Source organism: Pelmatolapia mariae, linkage group LG1 (genome assembly GCF_036321145.2).
Source record: "Pelmatolapia mariae isolate MD_Pm_ZW linkage group LG1, Pm_UMD_F_2, whole genome shotgun sequence".
In the NCBI taxonomy this organism is placed as follows: domain Eukaryota; kingdom Metazoa; phylum Chordata; class Actinopteri; order Cichliformes; family Cichlidae; genus Pelmatolapia; species Pelmatolapia mariae.
The window spans coordinates 18,121,061-18,146,126 of NC_086227.1; the positions used below are offsets into that span (position 1 = coordinate 18,121,061).

General features: G+C 40.2%; 1 protein-coding gene across 2 annotated transcripts; it reads right to left on the minus strand.

Moving 5' to 3' along the window:
- Window positions 1-742: 742 nt before the first annotated feature.
- On the minus strand, window positions 743-24,641 carry galns (galactosamine (N-acetyl)-6-sulfatase). Of its 2 annotated transcripts, XM_063491836.1 has the most exons (14): window positions 24,529-24,641; window positions 24,138-24,261; window positions 23,485-23,559; window positions 20,186-20,288; window positions 19,553-19,696; window positions 18,739-18,805; window positions 17,486-17,613; window positions 17,242-17,381; window positions 17,031-17,134; window positions 13,083-13,225; window positions 12,047-12,149; window positions 6,414-6,535; window positions 2,490-2,607; window positions 743-1,447 (listed from the first exon to the last, which is right to left on the minus strand). In XM_063491836.1, the coding sequence occupies exons 1-14, from the start codon at window positions 24,637-24,639 to the stop codon at window positions 1,361-1,363; spliced, it is 1,569 nt and encodes a 522-aa protein (XP_063347906.1). In that variant the 5' UTR covers window positions 24,640-24,641; the 3' UTR covers window positions 743-1,360. The 2 variants fall into 2 exon arrangements, with proteins under 2 accessions (XP_063347906.1, XP_063347983.1); XM_063491913.1 differs by lacking the exons at window positions 20,186-20,288; window positions 24,529-24,641 and having other exon boundaries at window positions 745-1,447; window positions 24,138-24,155.
- Window positions 24,642-25,066: the final 425 nt, after the last annotated feature.

Consider the following 25,066-nt stretch of genomic DNA (forward strand, 5'->3'; position numbering starts at 1 on the left):
CAGACGCTTTTCTTTCCAAGCTCCTTAGAATTGGTGCATAAGCATTTCACTGCAGATTTTACTTGAATAATTATGTATGTGAGAAATACAGCTAATCTTGACTCTTAAAATTACCATCAGATATTTTTGGCCACAGGAATAAATCCTTTATGAGCACATAGTGTATGAAGCCCTTTCCCCTTATGCCACCAAAACAGTTCTGCCCCACTGGGACACGGACTCTGGACCCCCCACGCTGTGACCCTACCTTTGGATTCTGCATGTTGTGAAGTGCACTAGGTTTGCTCTGGTGGATCCCACTGCATGTATGTGGCTGGACTGATTAGGGAGACCAGTGCATCAGGGCGCGGCATGTATTATACCTGAACAAAAAGGTTACCCAGCAAGATGACACTGTGTTCAATTTGGATTCCTGTGTTTGAGCAGTATACAATAATGACAATGACCCACCATCTACAGCAAAGGTGTCAAACACAAGAATCACCCTGGCATAGACTCTAATCCGGCCTAACTGAAAAGCATTTAAAAATGTGAAGGAAGGTGCAATTGTTGCCCTTTTAACTATATGTTTATAGGTGTTACAGCTTTATTTTGACTGATAATGACCTGACACATAAGTTAAACATACATAAAAAATGAAATAATGAAAAAAGTTTTTTCAGTCCTTTTTTAATATCTAGTATAGGAATTTCTTTGTGTGTGTGTGTGTGTGTGTGTGTTTTACAATGGATTCACAAGATACCCTGTGTATCCACTAAACCTATGCACTGTACACATAAATACACATTTTCTTTTTACACCCAATTTTACATCTTTATTTCTCACAATTTAAGCCCATACAATTTATTTCTTACAGTGTAAGAGTGCTGACAGACTTGTTTCATTAACTTGAGCAGCATTTCTTTACCACATAGAAAAAAACCTGATAAATGCTGTTGAAATTGCACTTCTATTGCTCATATTAAGATATCGCAAGGATTAAATGTGTAATTAAAGACAGAAAGGGAAGTTTCACTGGTATGGCCCACTTCAAATTAAAGTGGGATGTATGTGGCTCACAATATAAAATGAGTTTGACATCCTTGATCTACACTAATAAAATCTGTCTTTTTTCCATTCCATAGCAAGTTGAAATAGAATTGACAGATTAAAACACACAGATATAAAAACAACTGCAATCATAGTTTGCAAACATGTTTCCCTGATTTGACCGAATGCTCTTTTCTTCAAACATTGTACAAAAACACAAAGAGTTCAAAAATACATTCCTTTAAACACAGAGGCTGTGTGCTATTCTATGGCTTGGCACATCTTCAGGTTTTAGTTCCTCATGTTGGCGTCTAGTCCAGTACTTTTGCTCTCAGTGTGGCCAGTCGCACTTCCAAGGGTTAGACTCGGGCGGTTTCAGACACTTTCCCAACTTCTCACAGCCAGCGGGGGCCCAGTTCTATAAAACAGAGAGGTCCACACAGTAAGTACAGCAAAATGAAAGTATCAAATATATGATTGCTCTGCAGTACAATGTACATTTTTAAAGTCGTAACTGATCTTCACTAGGCTGAAACCAGCAGATAATATTTGTGACCCATCCTTTCCACAGTTTCCTGTCCTGTGTTCTGCAGATCATTTACATCTGATTCCTATCAAGTCTTTTTCTTTTTTAAATGTTAAACTATGAATACATATTATCCCTGTATAACATTTTTCATCAAAAAACTTAATTTATTGAAAAACAAATTATTCTTTCCCAATACACATCGTGCATAAAATGTATTTTTCAAATACTGAAGTGGTGCCGTGAAATTTTAATGTCTTCATACTTCAAATTTACCAGTTTAACCTTGAGCGGTCGTATTACCTACTAGGTTGTGCACATTTTCTAGCATTTTCTTGTGCACCATTCCTCTAAAAGTAAGTCCTCATGACAAAACCATGTTAAAAAGATAATACATTTTTGTCTTTTTCTTAATGAAAAATGCAGAATAAAAAGATGCAATAATTCAGGTTTTTAAGCATTTAAATTACAACACTTCTATCAAAGACAGGAACTGGATGCAACATAGCATGTTTATTTGAATGACCACCAGGGGGCAGTGGCATGCCACAAATAAGGTGGGCGCTTGGGGAGACAAAGCCAGGCTGCTTTTTAAATAATACCGTTACAATAACACTGAAAGAGAAAGTCCCAGGCAGAAGGGGAGGATGTCATCAAATCGGTACACACTGATATGTAAAGTTAGCACACAAACAACAAAATAAAAGCTACGATTGATTCAAAGCAAGGCCAGGAGCCTTCTCTATTTTAGCTTGTTCTTCCATAGACTTTTAATTCTTTCTGGCCCTTAAAGGGTTTATCATTGTCACTTACATATCAATTTATCTGATGTATACAGCTGAAAAGAGCACCTGATCTAGTAGTCGGATTTACAACATGACAACTGATCTTAAACATGACCGTAAGAGATATATTTAGTTATATTGTGTCTCACCATCACTGCACTGTCACACATGTTGAGCTGGGGAATGCCGGGCACCAGAGTGTCTTTATGCTGCTGCACAACTGCAGATATCCTGCTCAGAGCGTCCTGGTACTCCTTAGAAAGAACACTGCCAACACAAAAAGCAGCTGGGTATTATCAGTAGAGCACTTTCAAGTAAATGATTATCATTTTAGTTAACCAAAGCTCCAAAACTCCAAACATTATTCATTTATATTGATGCATGACAAGGAAACATGATAAAGACTAACATGTGAGAAAATTTTGTACTTTAATCAAATGATTGTCAACAGAGATGCAAAGTATATTTGACAAATTGATGACATCATCTTGTAGTAATGTTACAAAGAATAAAATCAGATTTTAATATATTTAATACCAAATTTTCTTTAACAGTGATCTGAACACTTAATCCTGAATGGAACCAGTTGTTTTATGTTCTGGACATATATTAGTACATATGAGAAAGGAAAGGCTGCTTTGTGTTTGAAACACACGGAATAAAGATCACCCATTTTTCCTGCCTTTCTGTTCATGTATCTAGTGACAAAACATGACTGCGGCCCACGAGCGTTACTCATTATATCGGTGGGGGGACGAGCCGCAGCTTTCGATGACAAAAACAGAAACCTAAACACATAAACACACACACAGGCTGTCCACTCTTGTACCCTTTGGGAAGGCACGCTCAGCAGGATGAACTATGTAACCCCCATCACATCCCCTGTCTCTCAATTACTGTTGTTGGACACCAGTGAGCCCGGGCACCTCTGTGCATTATTATATTCAGAGTGTAAAACACAGGGGCCCTGAAGGCTTTCAAAGGAACGCTGCTCTCAATAGGACCTGTAGGGTTAATGGGCTCTGTGTGTGTGTGTCTGTTGGGGGAGTGAGCGTCTGGTGGCGTGACACAGGGATAGACAAATATCAGCAGTGCAATTACACCCCTGATACACTCGCAGGCAGCACCTGTGCCAGCCTTCCATCCTCCCTCCACTGCAAACGCAATGCTCTGATTGGCCCCTGGGGAACATGTGCATGTGTGTGAGGTGAAGTGTCAATTAGAGTAATAACCCCAGGCCCTGTCCAGCTCACACCTACCCTCCCTCTTAGATCTCCCACAGGGCAGCAAGCCTTCCTCCATCAACCAGCACCTGCTCCTTTCCTTGATACTCACTCTTTACTTCCTCCTGCAATTACTTGACTGGTAGCGCTCGCTGCAATTAGTCTCTCTCCTTGTGCGCTGCGTTTGTCATAAGCTAACTATCTATGCATTGTGACCCTAGCTGATAGGGAAAAACCAGATTGCTCCGCTGTGTTAAACATCCAGCATTCAGATTAAATTGCTTCAGCTATCTGAAATCACAAATTCTGCTTTTTGCTCGATCTCGATCAGCAAGAGGGATATTTCATTCCCCTCCTATCTGTGCCGGCTCCTGATTGTTGCGATTCATTTTGCGATAAGTGATGAAGCAGCTTAACAGAAGTAAATGTAAGGGAGATTTATCAGACTGCTGTAAGTATTCAATTTCTCCGTGCAAGTGTGCAAAGCAAAGTAAAGCAAAGTGCGAGAAAGTTGCACGAGACGCAAAGTTTTCCATTGTTTTGTCTATGCGCCAAAAATCTTACAGTGCAGAAGCTCTAAATCAAAAACTAATAATATCATTTGTTTATACCCCCTCTGCAAACAAATAATGAAAAGCCCACAGTCAGCACAGCTCATTATCATGATTATAACCCTTAGCTTACTAGTGTAGAGGCAAAATCTGGAATAATAAGCAGGCTGTATGCAAATGGAGTCTTTTGATTTATAATGTATGGCACCCAAGGGGGATGGGGGCATAGCTCAGGTGTGTCACCGCTCTGATTACTGATTCATAACACTATTGCTGGAACACATACACACAAACAACCACACAGTAGCAGAAGGTGGGGGAATTGAGGAGACAATCAAATACATCTGTCCTGCCTGCCCCTCCCCTCCACCATCTTCTCCACCCCGGTGGAAATTGAGCACTTCAGTGAGAGACTATTGATTGGGGACAGAAGAGCATGGTGGCAGGCAGCAGATGAGGCCAGACTTGAGCAAGGCTGCCTGCAGTGTTAGGGCTGGGGCTTACACCACACATGACCCGGGGGCTCTGGGGACAAAAGCCGAGGTAGGTGGTGAGGAAGTAGGATGTGTTAATCTCAGGGCATTAGGTCACAGGGACGAAGGGTAATGTGGGAGGCAGAGAGAGGCTTTGAGAGTCCAGCGTAGCCATCATCGAGTTAGGCTGATGCAAACCTGGATGGGTCTATGTTTCATCCTGGACAGAAGGACCACCAACACAAACCCTGTCATCCTCCCCAGGCCCACCTTCATCTACAATAGCAGCAACACATTTTTTTTTTGCTCTCACAAAGCAAAATGGAAACAACTAGAACCTTAAAAAAAGGAAATATTTCAAAAATCTTCATAATGACATGGAACTGTGCAGGAACAGAAACTGTGTACATGTGTGCGCTCTTTGCTACATCACAGCCTGCGACAGTAGTGAAGGTATGTGCACAGACAGGCCCTACATCATCTTAAGTGGCTCTTTAGGTGCTGACTAAGATTAATGATGGCCAGGCAGCCGGTCCAGCTGGGGGACCTGAGAGCACACGGACAAAACACACGCATGCACATGTGCAGACAAACACACACACACACACGTGTGGATGGGGGAGCACAGTCCCGGCGGATGCAGAGGGACAGCAGCTGAGAGGCGACAAGTGAGATGAGATGCATAGCAGTAGGTGGAGGGAGAAGGTGCGAGAAGGGAAAACAAGTTTGGCGAAGAAGGAGAATTTATAGTGAAGATTAAAACGGATCGAAGAAGAACGGCGCGTGAACAGTGAAGAGGTCAGGCAGCTTGGCGTTGGCGGGGGCGTGACCTTGGAGACAAACTCACTAACCCCTCTGTGCAGAAGTAAAAAAATAAAATAAATGGGCAGTTTTGGTTTGTGTGGATGTGTATGTGTGCACATCTAGCACTCAGCACAACACATGGCTGCATATTGATTGGTTTCTGCCTTTTTTTTTTATTCCTCCGAGTGAATAGCAAGGCTAAAAGGTGGGCAAACGAAAAACAGCATTAATGTTTTATCATCCAATCTCGCTCCAGAACAGAGAGGAGCACAAGCAGGAAGCAAATGAGGAGATGAGGCTAGAGCAAAAAAAATATGAGCGGCTAAGCTGCAGAAGGCAGAAAAGAAAGGTCAGTCTAAGAGGGTTTATGACAGGAGGAGCCACAGAAAATTCTCTCCTGAAAGCATTTCGAGATTATCTTAATGTATTAGTCACTCTGTCATTTAAAAAAAAAAATCTACATGGTCACATTGAACTTCTCGCGCTGTCCAGGCACAGCGGAAGATGGTGCTCATTCATCTTTTCACCCTTATTTAGTAATAGTTCAACCTCGGCCGTTTGCATCCTCTCTCCGTGATTCTTAACTCTCCTTGGAGAGGAGGCAGACCCACACAAAACACATTAAACAGAACTAGCTCTCAATTTAGACCTGAACAATTTATCTTGCAATTTTAACCTGCAGCGATGTACCAAAGGGTTGAGGGCCCGATAGTGATCTTTAAGGAGCTGTTTGCAATCACAAAGAGAAGGGTGTAATCAGGCGTGCTCTGGCTGAGTGGATCAATCCGCCGCCTTTTTTTTTTTTTTCATGCCGCTAAATCTTCATTGATCTTGCACACATTCAGTACCACAGGCAAACAACCTTCTTATTCTTATCCCTGCTTTCTTCCCTTTTTTCCCCCACAGCTTTTTCCCTGTTAGCCTGGTTGACTCCCCTCTTCTCCACACCTCACCCCTGATCCTCTCTGTCCGTTTCCTGGAGATCAGCTAATAGCAAATTTGAACTTTTTTAAGGTACTGACCTGAGAGGGAACTTTTCTCCAGGATCCCGCCCCAGGTGGAAAATGAGTGGCTGGAGTGGGTGCTCCTTCTGCTCGTGAGTAGTCACATTTGGCACCTCTTCACCCGGACAGAAGTTTATGCCCTGTAAAACATATGACACATGTTATTAAGCACACTGATCTGAGCTACAGGTAAAGTCCTTCACCTAGACTGCCTGTACTTTAATCTACCCCAGAATAAGTATTCTACAATTGATTCAATTTGTTTTAAAATCAACATTTTAAAGAAGTGGAACCTTTCTTCTGTCTATATTTTCCAGTTTATATGCCTGCTGAAGCATCAGTTCACCAAACACAAATCGATACTCGTGTGGCAGCAGCATGGCCGCTGCCTTCTGTGCTTATTCTTGTAGAAGACTAATCTATGACACAAAAAAGCAGACCTGCCTGAAATACTATCCTAAATTAAACATGAAACATAATATCTGAAGTCAGTGCAGCAAGAAAGGAAGAAATAGAATATTTGCTTTGGCTCGTATTGCACCACATAAATGACACTTAAGACATCATGAAAATAAGGATCTCAGTAATGTGATTACAATTTGTCTTTAAGTTTGATGGTTAAAGATCTTTAAACTGAAGGTTTTTATGCGCTTCATCATGTCCAATTAAAAAAAAAAAAAAAAACACTGCACTAAGCTCAGCAGGAGAGATGTGAGTGTTTAGGTTTAGGCTTGCAGCCACCTGCTGCCAAGAGCTGAATGCTTAATCTCATTGTAGTATGGGTTATATGCATATTGTCTTCCAATCTGCTGTGTTATTTGTGCTCCTGTTGGTACACCGTGAAGGCTTTCTTGCAAAACAGAGAAATTTTGCTGCCTCCTCTTCATCTCTCCACGCCTTCGCTCCTGCTCCCTGACTCTATTTCTCAGGAGCCTGGCAGTGATCGCAGCCTGATTGAGTCACACTCACTCCTCCAGAACCCCCTGGAGATCTGCCTCCTCCTTTAATACACACATAAGCACACGCACGCACAAACAAACTCACACTTTTGTTTTTTTTTGATGAGCACAACTAATATTGAAAAAGCATTCATCTGTAAGACACTGTTGCTGCCCCCCCTCTGAGATCGCTCAACGGAGCACCTCAAAATACATATAGAAGAGAGAGAAAGAGTGAGAGTGAAGATAGATACCCCCCGCCCAGCAGAGCTTCCACTGATCCAGACTTGTCCTGCCTTTTAAAGTCAACTGCTTAGAAATGCAGAAAAGAATCAGGGGGGAAAAAACCATCCCAGAGGAGCAGCAAGAAAGGCCTGCTGTGTGTATCCGTCTGACTTTTTCTCTTGTAGCCAAGATATTAGAGCAAGAACTCCATATCTCACATGACATTAATGCTATGGATACAGCAAGGCTGCTTTTAAACTGGAGCACAGTGGTCGTCATTACAAGATAAGGTGCAGGAGCATCCACGGGTGGGAGCGTGGATTTTGGGGATGGGAATGAGGAAAAAGTATTTGATTTGGCTGGATCATTTTATGTAGACTGGACAATGTTTAAATATATTCTTTCTTTCACATACTGAATATTTGACTAATCTGAACAGCAATTTAAAGAACAGAAACAGGTAAAGATAGTAAAATGTATTTGACAAAAAAAAAAAAAACATTTAAAAACTGTTCATACCAATCAAGCCTCTCATGAACCCTCAGATCTGTGTTATGGCCATTGTAGTTGGTGATATTAAACAACTTAACTTTATGGAGTATTTGCATTTGCTCTATCTTAACAAGCATTGAAACTGAGCTAAAACAGGACATTTTTGCATGTATATCAGTTGTGTGAGTGATTAAGAGTGCATCAACTAACTCAACAGGAGAATTTCTATGCTGGATTCATGTAAATAAATGATTGAACTACAACAAAATCCTAGTTTTACTGTCACAAAATTAATACAGTCCCTGTTTAAAGGAAATCCATCCTCTTGTGCTAAGCAGCTTAGTTTTGCTGCTATAGGTGGTTTTACACCTTCTCAATAACATTTTGTTTTGTTGTGGAGGAATTTTGGTCCACTCTTATTTACAACGTTGCTTCCATTCATTGAAGTTTGTAGCCATTCATTTATTCATTTATTAAAATTCATTTATGTGAATTTATACATTTTACTCAGGTTGAGGTTTGAATTTTGTCTGGGCCATTACGATGCATGGTTCTTTTCTTTTCTGTTTGATATTACTGTCCTGCTGTATGGCCCAATTTCGACCAAGCTTTTGTTTCAGATAGATAGATCACATTTGACTCCAGAGTACTTCGGTATACAGAGGAGTGACTGCAAGGTGCCCAGGCCCAGTGGCTGCAAAACAAACCCAAATCCTCACCCCCTCCACCACCGTGCTTGACAGTTGGTATGAGGTATTTGTAATGGTAATGGCGTGATTGGTTTTCACCAAATGTGGTGCAATGCATTATGGGCAAACATCTCCACTTTGGCGTTGTCTGTTTAATTGACATTATTCCAAACATCTTGTGGTTTGTTCAGATTTAACATCTAAGCTGTGTTCCCATGTTCTTTTTAGAGAGAAGAGACTTTCTCTCCATGGCAGGCTTTCCAAAAAAAACCATACTTGTTCAGCCTTTTTGTAATTGTACTGTTATGAACATTTAAGACCTGTAGAGTCTCAGATGTAGGTTGCAGATTTTTTTGTCTTTGAGCATTGCACGGCCTGACCTTGGGGTGAATCTGCTGGGACGTCCACTGCTGGGAAGATTGGCAGCTGTCTTAAATGTTTTCCACCTGTGAATAATCTTTCTCAGTGCAGATTGATGGACTTCAAATTGTTTGGAAATGTCCTTTTAACCCTTCCCAGATTGATTGGCAGCAATAATTGCTTCTCTATTGCTGATATCTTTCCTCCTTGGCATTGTGTTAACACTCACCAGAATGCTCAAGACGTGCAAACTGGCAAAACTGGCAAAAGTGTAATATGCTATGTGTTATTTTTCATATGAGGTTGCCTTGCTTTAAAACTTGGGGCGATCGTGGCTCAAGAGTTGGGAGTTCACCTTGTAATCAGAAGGTTGCCGGTTCGAGCCCCGGCTTGGACAGTCTCGGTCGTTGTGTCCTTGGGCAAGACATTTCACCCGTTGCCTACTGGTGGTGGTCAGAGGGCCTGGTGGCGCCAGTGTCCGGCAGCCTCGCCTCTGTCAGCGTGCCCCAGGGTGGCTGTGGCTACAATGTAGCTTGCCATCACCAGTGTGTGAATGGGTGGATGACTGGATGTGTAAAGCGCTTTGGGGTCCTTAGGGACTAGTAAAGCGCTATACAAATACAGGCCATTTACCATTTATTTTTCATATGAGGTTGCATTGCTTTAAGACTTGCTAAGGACCAGATTATTTTTTATTATGTCCTGATTTGTAAAACCTTTGAATTTAAAGAGGGTGTGCTTTACTTTTCTCATTCTGCAGAATGAAGGCAAAACATCTAAAAGAAACAACTCCAACCAAAACACGTTACTGACTGGAGGGAAGCTCCAAGTATGATAATTTATTTGTGCTTTTACTTGAATGAACAATAATTTCTGCTGCCTGGGGTTTGTCAGTCAATACAATAACATGATGCTATGAGGAATCACTGGAGTTATTGTCTTTTTCAACATTTCTGATGAAATGATGTGACTTGAGCTGAGTTTATTACAGTTTTATTCACACTATTTTTTATTCTAATAAATCTTTTATTTAATATAGATCAAAAGGCAACAAGTAGCATTAGCTGCAGTAACATTAACTGCTAACCTAGCATCAGATGAGTTGACTGCTTAAGCTGTTACTTGAGCTAATGCTATATCCGATGCTCAGAATAACTTAGTGAATATTTGAAATACTTTAAGCTTATTGTCACCATTATTATCAAGTGTTTACAGTGTTAGAGTAACCAGAGAGTGTAAAATGGATGTGACAGGTTCATCATTTGCTGAAGACTATTACAGTTTTCTTTGAACATTATTGGAAATATTCGGACATCCTCATATGTGCTTTCATTCTTTCATTTATGAATTAGTACTTTTACTAAATTAAAAACTGATTGTGTTTTTTTCACCAGTGTGCATTAAAGTGTGTGTTAATGTAAAAAAAACCCAAATTTTAAAAGTTATAATTCAAGTTTAAAGTACATCAGCTATGGAACAGCCTAATTCTTGTCAATTTCTGCAGTTTCAGTGATGCCAAGAAAGAGTTATTCCCAGTACAGTTGTCTAAAAAAAACCGTCCTTTTTCAGTTTTCGCCATATGAAACATTCAGCAAGGCTACTCACAGTTGCATAGGTTACTCAGCAATCCAGATAAAAGGGAGACACAGTCACGACAAACTATGTTTCACAATATTAACATCAATACGCTGCCTCAAAAGAATTTGATGAGAGGCATTTAAGCCTGTGAAATTTCTCATTTTCCTCATGGCTGAGCAGCACGGACTCAGACAGGACAGAGCAACACGTCTCCCAGCCATTAACCTGTAATTTCAGTCTTCTTTAGAGACACACATCTTCCTTCCTTGTTTATTTTTCAGCAAGGAGCACAAAAAAGCCAAATTGTACTGCAGCACATTACCCACAAAGCAGCAATACACGTTTCATTTCAGTGAGGAGTGGATTTCATTGTGTATCACTATCATGAGACGGGTTAATCCTCAGTGTATATGGGGTGGGTTATCTTCAACATGAGTTTAGTAGGAATGATCAATTCCAAAGAAAGTAGAGCATTACCTTTAAAGCAGATGTATGAAAAGTGAATGTGGGCAACACAAGAAGAAACAGTTTAGGAGTTCATAATGACATCGGGGATTTGTCTTGTAGGAACTCAACCGTCGGTCAGCGAAACACACTAGACACGCACGTCTGTACAAAGAAGCCCGAACATGTATGTGCATGTTTTTTTTCATTCTGTCTTTTCTCTCTCCCATGTGCACACACACACATACACACACACACACACACACACACACACACACATACCAATCGATAGGCAACTCACAGGCAATCAGATGCTATTATTTGTGAAGTTCCACTTCAGTTCACATGAGTTGATAAAGGAGGCTACTATTGATTCAGCGGCCCTGAAGGAGAGAGCAATTTAAGCAACCGATGGGGCATAAAACAAACTGGATCACAGGAAAGGCATAGCCATGGAGGGAGGACAGAAGGACATGTTTTTATAGATGGGCTCAGGGTATCCAGGGAAAAAAGAACGCACTATACTTCTGCTTCTCAGGTGCCAGATTTCACATTTCTATTGATATTTTTAATCCGCACTGAGTTGATGTAATTACGCCTGAGCGCTATGATGCCAAAAGAACAAGCAGGTAATGACGATATGTAAATGGAGGGGTGGGGGGGTGGAGGGTATTTCCACTGGAGTTTGAACAAACAAGTCATCTGGCTGATGAATGATGTACATTCGCTTATGTGGGGGCTCTTCATTAATATTCATTACACTGATGTACACAGCAGTCAACTGATGAGCCGCTCTCAAGATAACACCAGCAACAGCCAAAGTGTTTGTGTGTTTGAGTGCGATTAGGAGAGACAAAGGAGGAGGATGTGGCAGTGCAAATGAAGAACTGAGGAACAGAGTTGAACTGTTCAGAGGGAATCTCACCTGTCTAAACTCCTCCCACGAGTTGCTCCAGGTCCAGTAGTGTGCCTTGTATTGTCCAAGCCTCACAGCCATCAGTTCATTCCCACGGTAATAAAATATTGGCCTGAAGATGGCGAGAAGAGGCAGAAATAAAGCTCAGATTTCCTTCAACTTGCATATATTTACATCAAATTGCCTTAGAAAATGTCCAATCTTGCATTCTTGCATTTTTTTTTTTTATACATCAGAGGAGGAACGTGAACTCCCTAAAAATCACTCAAACTGTTGTGAATGTCCGTTTTTGGTCAAAATTAAGAGTCTGACACTAGAAAAGGAGTGAATAATGGCACAGAAAGCAAAAGTTGTGGAAGCCACACAGTTTTCAAAAAATATCATCCTGATGGAGACATGAACCTTTGTACAGTGTTTTTATGCATTTGTATTAAACCCTCAAATGTCAACATTTTCATAGCATATAGCAAAAAGACATTAAGATTCATTGTAGAGGCAATTACATTCGTCAGCCACTTTATTAGGCACACCTGTTAACGCAAATATCTAATCAGCCAATCACATGGCAGCAATTCAGTGTCTTTAGGCATGTAGACGTGGGAAGATGACCTGTTCAAGTTCAAACCGGGGATCAGAATGGGGAAGAAAGGTGATTTAAGTGACTATATATGTGGCATGGTTGTTGGGGTCAGATGGGCACCAGTAGATCAGAACCTGCTGATCAACTGGGATTTTCCAACACAACCATCTCAGAATTGAAACATTAGTAATTCAAATAACCACTTGTTATCACTAAATCTACAACAGACCTTGAAGCAGATGGTCTGCTAAAAAAAAGAAACTGAAAATAGAAGATTTCAAATACGCTGCCTGGTCTTGTGAGTCTCAATTTCTGGTGCAACATTCAGATGTAAGGGTCAGAATTTGGCATAAATAAAAAGAAAGCATTGATCCATCCAACAATTTAGACTGGTGTTGGTGTAATGTTGCAGGGGATATTTTCTTGAGGAGTTAAGGAAGACCAAAAGTGTGTGTGTATGCTCACCTGTTTTTGAGTGGCTGGGAGGAGTTGAGCAAAACAGGTGTTAGGTCCAGTCCGTCTAGGATTCGATCATCAGGAGGGTTGATGCCAGCGAGAACCAGACTAGTGGTGAACAGGTCCATGACATTGGCCAACTGGAAGTTCACCTATAGAAAAGAGAAGAAAATAAACGGGTCTAGTAAAATAAGATGTTCCACACACACACAGAAAAGCATGTTTGTTTGAGGACCATCCACAGAGAAACACACTACTAGAGTTTTGTCTTTTGATCGCTTTTTCATATCTTCCACGGGTTCTGAAATGTCCTCCTTGATGACTGAAGTCCTTGAAATCAAGAATGAGCTGTGGCAACATGCTAACAATGCACAGTCATGATAAGCATTCGTTCCATGTGTGGTTGTGTGTACACACGCAGGAAAAGAGATGCATTTCAACAGCCTCCACTCTAATCTCTGCATGCAGGTTTATTATTAAAACTCCAAAATGCTTCTCTTTCTAAATGAGCTTTGGGAGGGAAAAAGGGGAAAAAAGGAGGAGCAAAAAAAAGAGGAAAGGAGAGGAAGTAGAGAGAGGACAAGACATTGGCGAGAAGGTGGCTGAAGCTAGAGCGAGCTGGCGTTTTATCTCCTTCTCCCAGTCCCAGTGAAAAGCGTTATTTTATTTATAAACTTTGAACTATTTTCAGATAAAATGCCATTTTTTCGCTGTCATCCTTGATCTTCCGTTCCATTCTCTCCTGAGCGAGCCTTAGAGGGAGACGGCACGCTCACAATCAGATAGCACTATCAGCCCTCTGCAGCTGCACCGCCATGTGCCGCTGTGCTCCTATCGGCAGCCAGCACACATACAGGCATACACACAAGCTCCTAAGCACTGAAATGAATTCCCCTTTTCTTCTGTATCCACAGAACTAGCCACAGAAAGGGCTCTGCAATGCACTCCATGATCTATCTGCACATCCAGACGCTCTTTCTCTCTTTCGTGCGCGCGTACACAAACACGGAGAGATTTGGTCCTTTATTTCATTTTTCTTTTTTTTTTTTAAGTCCCTCTAACACAGACACACACAGACCATTAAAGAAGACAGGACAAAAGGACAAGAGGAGAAGCAGCACTGACATTTAGTTGGGAATAACTTGCGTCTCCAAAAACCGAAAGTTTAAAACTCGGACTGGTCTGACAGAGGAGTTTATCTCACGAGTTGCCATCTTTTATTTCCTCCCTTATTAGCTCTGCTCTCTTTTGCAGTCTAAGCTGATTTTTTTTTTCAAATCACCCTTTGTTCTTTTCTCTTTTGTCCCACTCTTCGCTCCCTATTAATGTCACATTCTCCTGTTTCTCCATTGTAAGCAGTGATGTTGTTTATCTGAGGAGGCAGTGCTTCTATCCCCATCTCTGCCACTCTGCCAGTGTGTCTGCAGCCTGATAACCCACCGAAGGGGATTGCGATGCTCAACAATGTTGTGGCACTGTCAGCCCACCCACCTCCCAATCTCTGTTCCTGTAGCCACCATGCAGCCCCTCACCTGCCCTCAGGCACTGGGAGAATGCTTCAGAGCACCCGTGCGCCTTCATCTCAGATCTGCTCCTTCCATCCTCCAAAATATACAGTAAGTGAATGACTAATCAGAAACATTCACCTGCACTCAGACTTGTGTCAGTTTAATTGAGTCATCACTCATGTTCATTCACTGATAACAGGCTTTATTTTCTATTAATAGGCATGGAAATACCAAGCTCATGTAAATGAAGCCAATGGAGAAACCCTACAAAACCTGCAGTTCTGAGTCAATCCCTGTGGACTGCCATATTAACATCTCTAACTTTCTAGCAAAATTAAATATGTGAACAGGCTGATAACTGTATGCAGGATGTGTCTGAACTCGCCTGTTTGAACTGTATCAAGGCCTAAAGCTATGCTCTATCTACAGCCAACCAGTCTGCTGTCTATCTGCTGGGTTTAACCTCCACCAGTTCAACTCACTGAACTGGATCTCTTGACTGTTTTAGTGTTTGTGCCTTCTGGAGTTTTTAATGTGGTTATAAGAATAATAAGATGGGCTGCTGTGCTACTGTTCTAACACCCCTCCCAAGATGCCTGTGCTACACTTTTGATGTGCTACAGTGTGTCTTTTTGCCTGGTTCTGCTTAAGGCTTCTTCCTGTTAAAAGGGAGTTTTTCTTTCCCACTGTAACCAAATGCTTGCTCAAAGGAGGTCGTTTGATTGTTGGGGTTTTCTCTCTAGTAATGAAGGGTCTTTACCTTACAATATAAATCACCTTAAGGTAACTGTTGTTGTGATTTGGCGCTCTATAAATAAAAATGAATTAAACTAAATTAAAATTCTGGTATCGCATGTTCTTTATAAATAATAATAAATAAATAAACCAAGATAACAGCAGACACAATGCTAACTGTTGAAATAGTATTTTTGTCTCCCATTCCCAAATGCTCCAAAAACTTTCTCCCGATTTCTGTGTTGGGTCAATACAATAAACCTGATGAAATCCCCCATTTAAGAAAAGCTTGCCAGCTTGGTAATTTGTCTCCAGCATTTTGTTCAGAGGGTTTACAGACTTTTCAAAGCACCCATCAACAGAGATTTGAAAAGACTACAAAATAAAGACAGGGGGACAATCTTGTATCTGTTATCCTCCCTCCCAAGCGACACAAAGTGATAAATCCAGAGCTATAGAGCACAGTAACTCCAGCACAATAGCCTTGTCATCACATCCCTGGATATTTCAGGATCTACAGTCCCCTTTCTACTAAAACTCGAGTCAAGTCATTACAACTACCGAACACACGAACACACACACACACACACACACACACACACAGACACACACACAGACACACACACACACAGGTGTTTTAAGGTTAGAAAGCTATCTCTCATGCAAACAAACGTGCACATATAGTTGTGTGGGAGCTAACAAAAATTACACCGACATGTTCTGCACCCTTGCATATACATATAGAGGCACACTGGTCAATTATAACATGGCACAGGTGCAGGCAAAGCTTTGCAAACACTAAAACCATCCTGGCAGTGTGGCAGTGCTGCAATCTTTAGCACTCTTCCTCCTTTTCTCTTTTCTACACCAGCCACCTCTTTTACTTCTTCCTTGCCTCTTTCCCTCCAACCCCCCCACCCCCCTCCCGTTCCTTTATCCTGAGCGCCTGGCATATTCAGATACTGAAGTCCTCATTACGGCTCAATCCAACCTCAGCAAACACACAAACAGATTAGCCGCTTAAGACGCTCCCAATCCCCCTCTCCCTCGCTACTCTGCTGTGCTATCAGGCCCCAGCACAACCCTGTGAGATGAGCCAGGGGCAAGGCTTACTGCAGACTGCAGCCTCCGCTTGCTCCTCCACAAAATCCCTCTGCGTCACAGCCCCGTGTCACAGCTGCCCCTAATACAATTAAAAGTCATTTGCAGAACGCACAGGCTTAGGGGATCACAGTGTGGGTGGGGGGTTAAATTGGGGAATATGAGAGAGGGGGGGGGCATTAATTCCAGAAATATTTTAGGAAACAGTAGAAAAAGGCTCCCACTTGCTTTGTGGCCAAAATCACAGTCTGGCTTTCTGGAGTTCGGCTCTGTTTGACAGAAGCTGGACACAGTCGGGATTAATTGATGCCAGTGGATCAAATTGTGTATGTGTAAATAGCTAATTGATACATAAACAAAAAAGCAATGATTGTTTGAAAGAGAGAACGAGTAAAATAATTTTTCCTTTATACATAACTTGCTTCAGATTTTCAGCTCCTGGTACAATCTGATTGGCAGAAAGTCAGGGAACAACAAAGCATAGAATAATAAGCTGTCCTCTGGGTGCCTGGACTAAGATTAGACTAGCCTCTCGAGAGCACGTGTTGTATTTTATTGTGGGGTTTTTTCATGCTTTATTTGGTAAAAGCTCTAATGACTGGGGTATTCTTACTGAGCCTTCTTTGATGTGCCCAGGCCACCAAGCAATGGCAGGCTCCCTCATGCCTCCCTCAAAGGTGGTCTCCTTCCCACAGAGGAAGGGTCCGTTGCTGCCACCTGAGGAGTCAAAAATCACAAAAACACCTGCATCAATCACACGGGACACAAAAGCGAGTCAGAATTAGATTTTAAAAAAGCACTTTGTTTATGAAATAATTGCCTACTTTCATTGGGGCCAGACATAACAGCTGCACCGTTGTCTGAGGTGAAGAAGACAAAGGTATTATTGTCAATACCCAGAGTTCGCAGCCACTTCAAAATCTGACCAATGCTGTAGTCCAGCTCCATCACCGCATCGCCATAGCTACAGCACAAAGGCAGATCACATTTTTCACCTCGATACAATCATTTATAACCACTTGCATGACATTGTCTTTGCGTCAATAGGAGAGTCAGCAGGATATGTACCGGCCTCGCTGGCTCTTCCCTAAGAAGCGTTTGGAGGCATAGACGGGGGCGTGAGTGGCATCGACTGCCCAGTAGAGGAAGAAGGGCTGCTGAGCTTTAGTTTGACGAAGTATGAAGTCAAGACCTTCCTGCAGAGGTGGAAGAAAACGTCATTACACTGGGAATACAAAAGCCAGGAGACTTACTGCAGCTTCTTTCACAGCATTGCAGTTAAGGTAACAAGAATTCTCTTTCTCACTCACTAAACACTCAAACAGTGTTTTCAAGTAAAGCAGTGAGTCAGACAAGCCTTCAATAAAACCACCTCCAAGAAGAGAGTATGGAGTTCAGTTTTTGTTTAAACTGTTTTAGAGTGAGACTCATCATCCTTCTTAGGTATTGTTGTACTAAGGAGTCTCCAACGTGTTGTCTAGCCTGTTGAAATCAATAAAAGCAAACTGAGGAACATCTCTCGATACAATGCAAAAGAGTTTCAACAGTTTCAACAAAAACACATATTCTGTCATGTAGGCAGAATACTGTATTATAGTTTTAGCAGTTTATTAACACTTATATGAAAACTGAGCTTGCAACCCAGGAAAAGGACGGTTATAATTCATCTAAAACCTTTTGCTAACTACATGTCAGACACTTACATTTGCACCATTTGTTCTTTATTACAAAAAGAGATAATCATTTTGCACACAGATAAATATTTTACAGCAGATGACTGCAAATTTGCCAGTTATCCAAACAAAACTTAACAGTTACAAAAAGAAATCTGATTTTTGCTTAATGTTCACCAAGTTTTAAGACATGCTGCCTTTCACAGGACCGCCCTCTTCCAGTGATGACACACCATTCCAGCATGCAGTGTGTCTCTGCATGCTGGTTTTGATCATGTTCCAAACTGAATGGGAAGGACTGCCACAGCAGAGATAATCAGTGCACTTCCTCTGGTTAAATTACAGTAATTATTAAAGGCCAGAATTAGGCTTTACCTGCATTCATTATTTATTTTCAATTATATGTTTTTAATTTTTTCATATTTGGGTGAGGTAAAATTCTGTATCTGGCAGGCATTAAAATTTTGGCCCAGCCCTATGAGAGCTGGGATAGGCTCCCAGAAGGCAAAAGGTGGGTTAACAAGTTGCTAGTTTAACACAGGCAGGACCGTTCTGTCAACTGCTTTACAAAATATTGCATCAAAATGTGATGTACCTGGTATGAATATGTCACACTGAGACAGCAACAACAGGTGATCCTTCGCTTACCATCAGGTAGATCTGTGTGAGGTTTGACTCTCCAGTCTTTCTGTCAATCTTAAAGTCCTCATAGAATCTGAAAAAAATAACAGATGTATACATTTCATTGACAACACCTTCGTCCCATCTGAATAATAGCTAAGGTCAAGCTGGGTTATTTATCGTGTGTTTTTAACTAGACAAAAAAAAAGATTTAGCAGTAACCTGATTGTGTCATCAGTCTGCCTCCAAACTGACTGAAACTACTGTGGACTATGTGATTAGGAGAAAGGAAGTAAATTTCCCTCCTGTTGAGGGTGTTTGCAGGAAATTTTGGTGAAAGCCATATTTGGGAAGTCTCAGCGAAGCTGAGCAGAGGGAACTGTTATGAGGCGCTGCTGAAGCGTGGCGCGGCAAACAGAGAAGCAGTGACAGGCATCTCTTTCTTACGCTTCACTTCCTCCAGGTGTCCTCGCACACAGCCAACGCAACCTGCCGTCTCTTGAGGGCATGTGTGTGTCTCCGTGTATATATGCCTATGTGTGTGTGTGCTTCTGTCCAGGGCCCAGGTATGCGGTGCTGATTAAACCCACGGCTAAGCGAAAAACACGCCCGGCTGCCAGTTCCAATGACCCTGAATACACATATGGCTGTTTTGGGGAAAACAAATGGGCGGAAAATGGAATACACAAGCACAGCTGGTACAAAGAAGGAAGAAGGGCGGGGGGGAAGAGACACTCAACTCATCCTGAGGAGCAGACAGCCAAACTATTCCACTGAGTCATGGGGAAGGAGATTTGTATATAGATTTTCAGCCTTGCTGTGTGTTTGTGTGTGATATTACCTGCCGAGCATCTCAGAGTTGTTGTAGACAGGGATGTTGGGTATCGACTGGTCGTTATAAGGGCCAAAGTGGCAGTTTGGTGAACCAAACCATTCATCAAAACCGTTCTTCAGAGGAAGATACTGTGGTCTGTGGCCCAGGTGCCTATAGCGACAAATAAAGTGCATTCACACACTAAGATCAGTGTAGCTGAAGATCAACCCATATGTTTTTGTATATTTACTCTTAGGCCCTAGCTATAAAATCAGATATTCTTGCCCTGATATTTTTTTTTCTAAAGGCTGAATGCAGTATTTTTTCTGTTTGGATGCTAATACTTACAGTTCTTCACAGTATACTATGTAGACAAATTTTCAAATTTTAGAGGCTTAAAACTTGACACTGTGCATCTGCTTTACTGACTAACAAAATATGATGGTGGCATCAGGAAGACTTTGTTCTCATCTTAGCTGCACAGAAAGTCTATGTAATCTTACTTAAAGAAAAGAAGAAGAAATAAGAAAATAAACACTCTTTTTTGTATATTTGCAAATATACTGCACCATATACTTCCACCAGCACTCCTTCCACAACTGATCGTTGCTCTCTAAACCTTCAGAGACTTTAAAACCTGAGAAAAGATAAAGAGCTCACCACTTGCCAACTATCTTGCTGACATAGCCCTTTGTCTTCAGCAGCTGGGGTAACAAAATCTCATCCTTGGATATACCTCCTACTATCTCCTGTGGTGTGTATGCTGCAAAAAATAGATCCAAATTTAAGGTACTGAACTTTCCTTTGCTGCAACTACACTGTAAACTGCACAGTATAGATAATGCAGTGAGAAATCAGCAAGAAATTATTTGCACAATGCAAATGCACTCACTATTCCACTTTCCAAACTTCTAGGGAGACTTTTCAGACAAAAACAAAACAAAACAACTACCTTTCAATATATGTAACTAAATGGTTCTACAACCCAAGTCCCAACATGGGTATAAGACATTTAGAAAAATGTCCCGGAGCACTTTCTTTAGCATGTTTGGGCTCCACTGGCACATGACTGTGGAAAGTCTCATCCCACAATGCCTGTGTCCATTTTAGATAGAAGCTTTTTATTGTAGATTTTGAAATAATGAGTTAATTATTATTGTTAGTTAATAATTATTACTTCATTATTATTTAATTACTTCAGGTTTTTTGTAATATCTGTGTAAATAAGCTATTTCTTTTGTATACTTTTTCGCCCTCAACTTTGTTTGTATTTATTTTATTGAGCTGTTGTTTTTCTTTTGGGATGAGTAAATTATTTCTTCTTCCTCTTTGTCTCATTATTATTACATTTTGTCCAAACATGCTGTTATGTTGTGAAATAATTATCTAAGGCCTGCAGCTCAAGATAGGGTGGCTGCAGTGAGCTTGTCTGGGTTTAACGCCAAACTGCAGAACTAAACCAGTGAGCAACAAGGACGAACAACAAGAGGAAGTGAAGTATAAGTGCTGTCTTACTGTATAATCTATGCTTAAAAACTAAAATATTATATTAACAACCTCACCTGTCGCATAACTTTTAGTCTATTTTATATTGTAACTAAGAAACTCACTAAAAAGTAAGCATTTCTTTCTTATTTGTTATCACTATTATTATTATTAATAATATTTTCATATCGGACTGTATTTAAAAGATGGCTATACCTCCTATGACATCTGTCCATTTTTGGACTCCTGATTTGAAGCATCCAAGCTATTGACTATTTAAACTAATGCAGTGGGCATTGGGGTGGCTCCGTGGCTCTGACTGAAAAACCAGGTGATGTGACCACACCCCAAAGAATCACCTGGTTTAACCTCCATTTCACTCTAACTTAAACCATGATTTAAAAAAAATTAGCACCAAGTTGTCTGCAGCCAGAGAATGAAAGAATATAGGATAAAATCAGGCTGTAAGAAATCATCGAGTAACTCAAATAACTCAATTATAAAAACAATTCTTGATAGAAACTCCAATTCCAGTATGAAGAAAAGCAAACTTTGTAGTTGCTTTCATCCATCACCGTTTGTTTTACAACACAAAAAATCTACAGTTAAGCTTCAGAAGTTAAAATCCGATGTACAGATGAATACTTAACTTTGTCTGATATGATGTTTAAATTAGGCAGCTTGCTGAAGGGTGGAAAGCAGGGGTAAGTCTAAAAGGGGGGCAGAGGCATGGGGTGTACTAGATCGTGTTCATGTAAAGGCTTTAGTAACTATATTTTCCAGATTCAGATTAATATAACATATAACTAAAATATTATATTAATTAAATTGTGTTTATATTTAAAAATATAAAGACAAAAGCTTTTTTTTCCCTCTCAGGCAAGTAAAAAAATAATGGGCCAATAAAACTCTAAGCCACAGAGTGGGACGTTAGGCTATAATTAACTTTAATTATTAACATTAATTATTAACATCTTCGGAACATCTGTTTTCAACAGCAGGAAACGTTGCATCAAAGTGCAGGTCAAGTCTTAGTTCTTAGAATGTTGATATGTTCGCTTTTCTTCATTGCAACCACCACATGCTCAGTCATTCACCACTTAAACATGCAGACACACACATGCACAAAAACACATACACTTGAACACACACCTTATCTATCGCATCCAGAAAATACAATACTATCTGAAATCTTTTTACCTCCTACTAATGTAAGAAAGCTGTCCAAGAAGGCAGACCAAAGGCTATTTTATTTTAAGTTTCAGTTTAGGTTGTGTGTGTACCTTTTTTGTTATTAGTGTATTTGTGATTAGAACTGAAGCTATCATTTATTTTAGTAATCGAGTAATCTATTGTTTATTGTATCGATTAATCGGATAAGAAATACTTTTGCTTTGTTAATGAGCAATAATAAATTGGAGGGGCTGGAGGCTAGTTTTTTGTGCTTCTCATAACAGATGTTGTGATGGTGCATGATGGTATAATTTTAAATATTAATGTATTAATATTAATTAACACAATATTTAATATTATTTCACTATCAATCTGAAAAATGTCACAAAAGTTTTGAAATTAATATGGTCTAGGACACCTGATGCCCCCCTTTAGACTCACCCCTGTCTGCTGCAGGTATCACTGCATGGAAAATAGGACGGCTGCTGTAAGCCAACAGGAAGCTGTATAATTTAAACAGTCTGGTATCAGGCTAAGTTAACAGTTCATCTGCATAGTTTAATACAAATTCTGGAGGCTTACTGCTGATTTTTCGTTGTGAAAAAAAATGGCAGTGGATGTAGCAGGTACAAAGTTTTCACATCGGGTATTTAATAAAATATTTTCTTTAAAAATTTTATTTTAATATAGCGTGTAAATACACTGAATTTTTGGGAACATTATTTCTCATTCATAAGACAAAACTAGTTATCATCTTATTACCTGATGAATCCACGGAACAGTCAATAATCAATTCAAACTATCAATAGATGCAGCCCTAGTTTAAAGTTTTTTAATACTCAGAGACTACAGCCATGTTTTATTTACAGTCTACACATCAGACAAACCTATTACGTGTTTATTTGTTATGCTATGTAAATATACCAATACTGAGACATTTTCTTTCATCTTATCTGGACGCAAACATATATAACAGTTATAAGGCATTAGCAGCAGAGCCTTTTTTAACGCTGTGTGAGGTACTGGTGTGTAACAATGTGCATTCAGTCTTACACCACATTTATGACTTGCTTAATCACATCAAGCTTGCTCTGTCATGGCCTCTGCCACACAGTTGCAAACATTTTGGACCTGCTGGCTTCCTGCTCTAAACACAGTTAAGAAAAAAAAAACATTGCTTTCATGATCGAGACTAATTTTCATGCTCATTTATTTTCCACACTTATCCAGACTTTGACATTGCTAAAAATGAAAATCCATAATATTGCACAGTGCTTATGAACCCTGTACGGAGACATTACCGTTTCTGGCATGGGCATTAGTAGTGTAGAAACCATTTCTGATGGGCAGCCTCCCGGTGAGAAGTGCAGCTCGAGCTGTGGAAAAATAATGATGTCATTAGACAAGTTGAGTATGCATTTTACTTTTCTGACACGCAGATAGAGTGAAATTTGCTCCAATGGAAATGGCACACATTGAGATTATAAATGGTTTACTGTCTAGCTAGTATTTTGGATAAACTCTTAAATGCAATAAACAAATACAGTTGCCATTATGAAATGGTGCCTCCAGCGTGATGTGTACATCAGCTTATCGAGAATTTGTTTTGTGCAACTACCGACGTCCTTTTTCAGTTAATATTAATAGTGCTCAGTGTGTGGACGTTTGAAAAAACGTTTCTTAAAAAATGCAAGCGCATTGTCATTAAAATGACCAAATTGGTGATGTTGCAGTAACATTTATGATTTTCTGTATACTCTATTTTGCACAAATTTTATATTTTATAATATTTAAAAAATAAATGTTCTGTGATAAATTTATACTTTCAATCTGTAAATCAGCTGTTCTTTCAAAATGTTAAAAATGCACAATTGATCAATTCAATTCAGTTGTATTTATATAAGGCCAAATCACAAAAAGGTTTATGTCAGTGTTACATCGTCTACTGACTCACAGGGGGAGCAGAGTGGGTTGGCAGTGTAGAAGTTGGGTAGGAGCATGCCTTCAGCTGCCATGGCATCCAGATTGGGGGTCTCTTTAGAAGGCTGGCCAAACACCCCCAAGTCCCCCCAGCCCATCTGAACAGCAGAGAGAAGTTTATTACTCACTCCATACATATGCAGTCACATTTAGATTAGAGTTTACAGCCTGCTGTTTACATGAAGTAAAGGTGAATAAGTTACTTGACTAACAGCTGCAAGTCAGCACAGAAAGAACACAAATAAAACCTCACAGGTTTAACGAGAAATATGCAGCTTAGCCTGTCACTTACAGTACTGCAATCTGAGGTAAAATTGTAACGAAACATACAAACCAAAAGAAGAAAGAAGAAGAGAAAAACTCACGTCATCCATGAGCATGATGATAATGTTTGGAGTTGGAGCGTTTGGTATGTTTTTTGTCCAGGAACAACATATTATTGCTCCAAAAAAAGTTATCAGAGTTAGAGCAACCATCCTTCCCATGGCTGTGCAGAAGTCATATGAGCCTCAGCTACAAGGAAGTGTTTTGTTTGTCTTCGTGCAAGTTTTCAGCGCAATATTTGCGCATACAGGAAACAGCAGCTCTTAAGATGTTTGCTAGGATTTATTTACAGCTCACTGAAATCGCTTTATCTTTTTTTAGTTTAATTTCTCTTATATATGACTACGGTAGCTTTATATTGTGTTATTAAATAAACAAAAAAAATGCTTTTTGGAGTATGCTGCATTCAATGACTGCTGATAAATCTGACTGTCACGAATTTAAATTTCAAAATATTCGGATAAATAACAAAAAATAATCTCATAAAATATAATTTTATTTAAAATGAAAATATTTCTATATAAAGATTATAAGTCAAATATTTAAGCACATGGTATATACATCATACGGGAAAAACTG

Excerpts from the sequence above, each read along its gene's own strand:
- galns (XM_063491836.1), bottom strand. The coding sequence starts at position 24,639 with ATGGTTGCTCTAACTCTGATAACTTTTTTTGGAGCAATAATATGTTGT. Across the intron at positions 17,382-17,485 it reads GGGAAGAGCCAGCGAGGCCG|CTATGGCGATGCGGTGATGG; the intron begins GTACATATCCTG and ends TTTGTGCTGTAG. Across the intron at positions 2,608-6,413 it reads GGAGAAAAGTTCCCTCTCAG|TGTTCTTTCTAAGGAGTACC; the intron begins GTCAGTACCTTA and ends TTGTGTTGGCAG.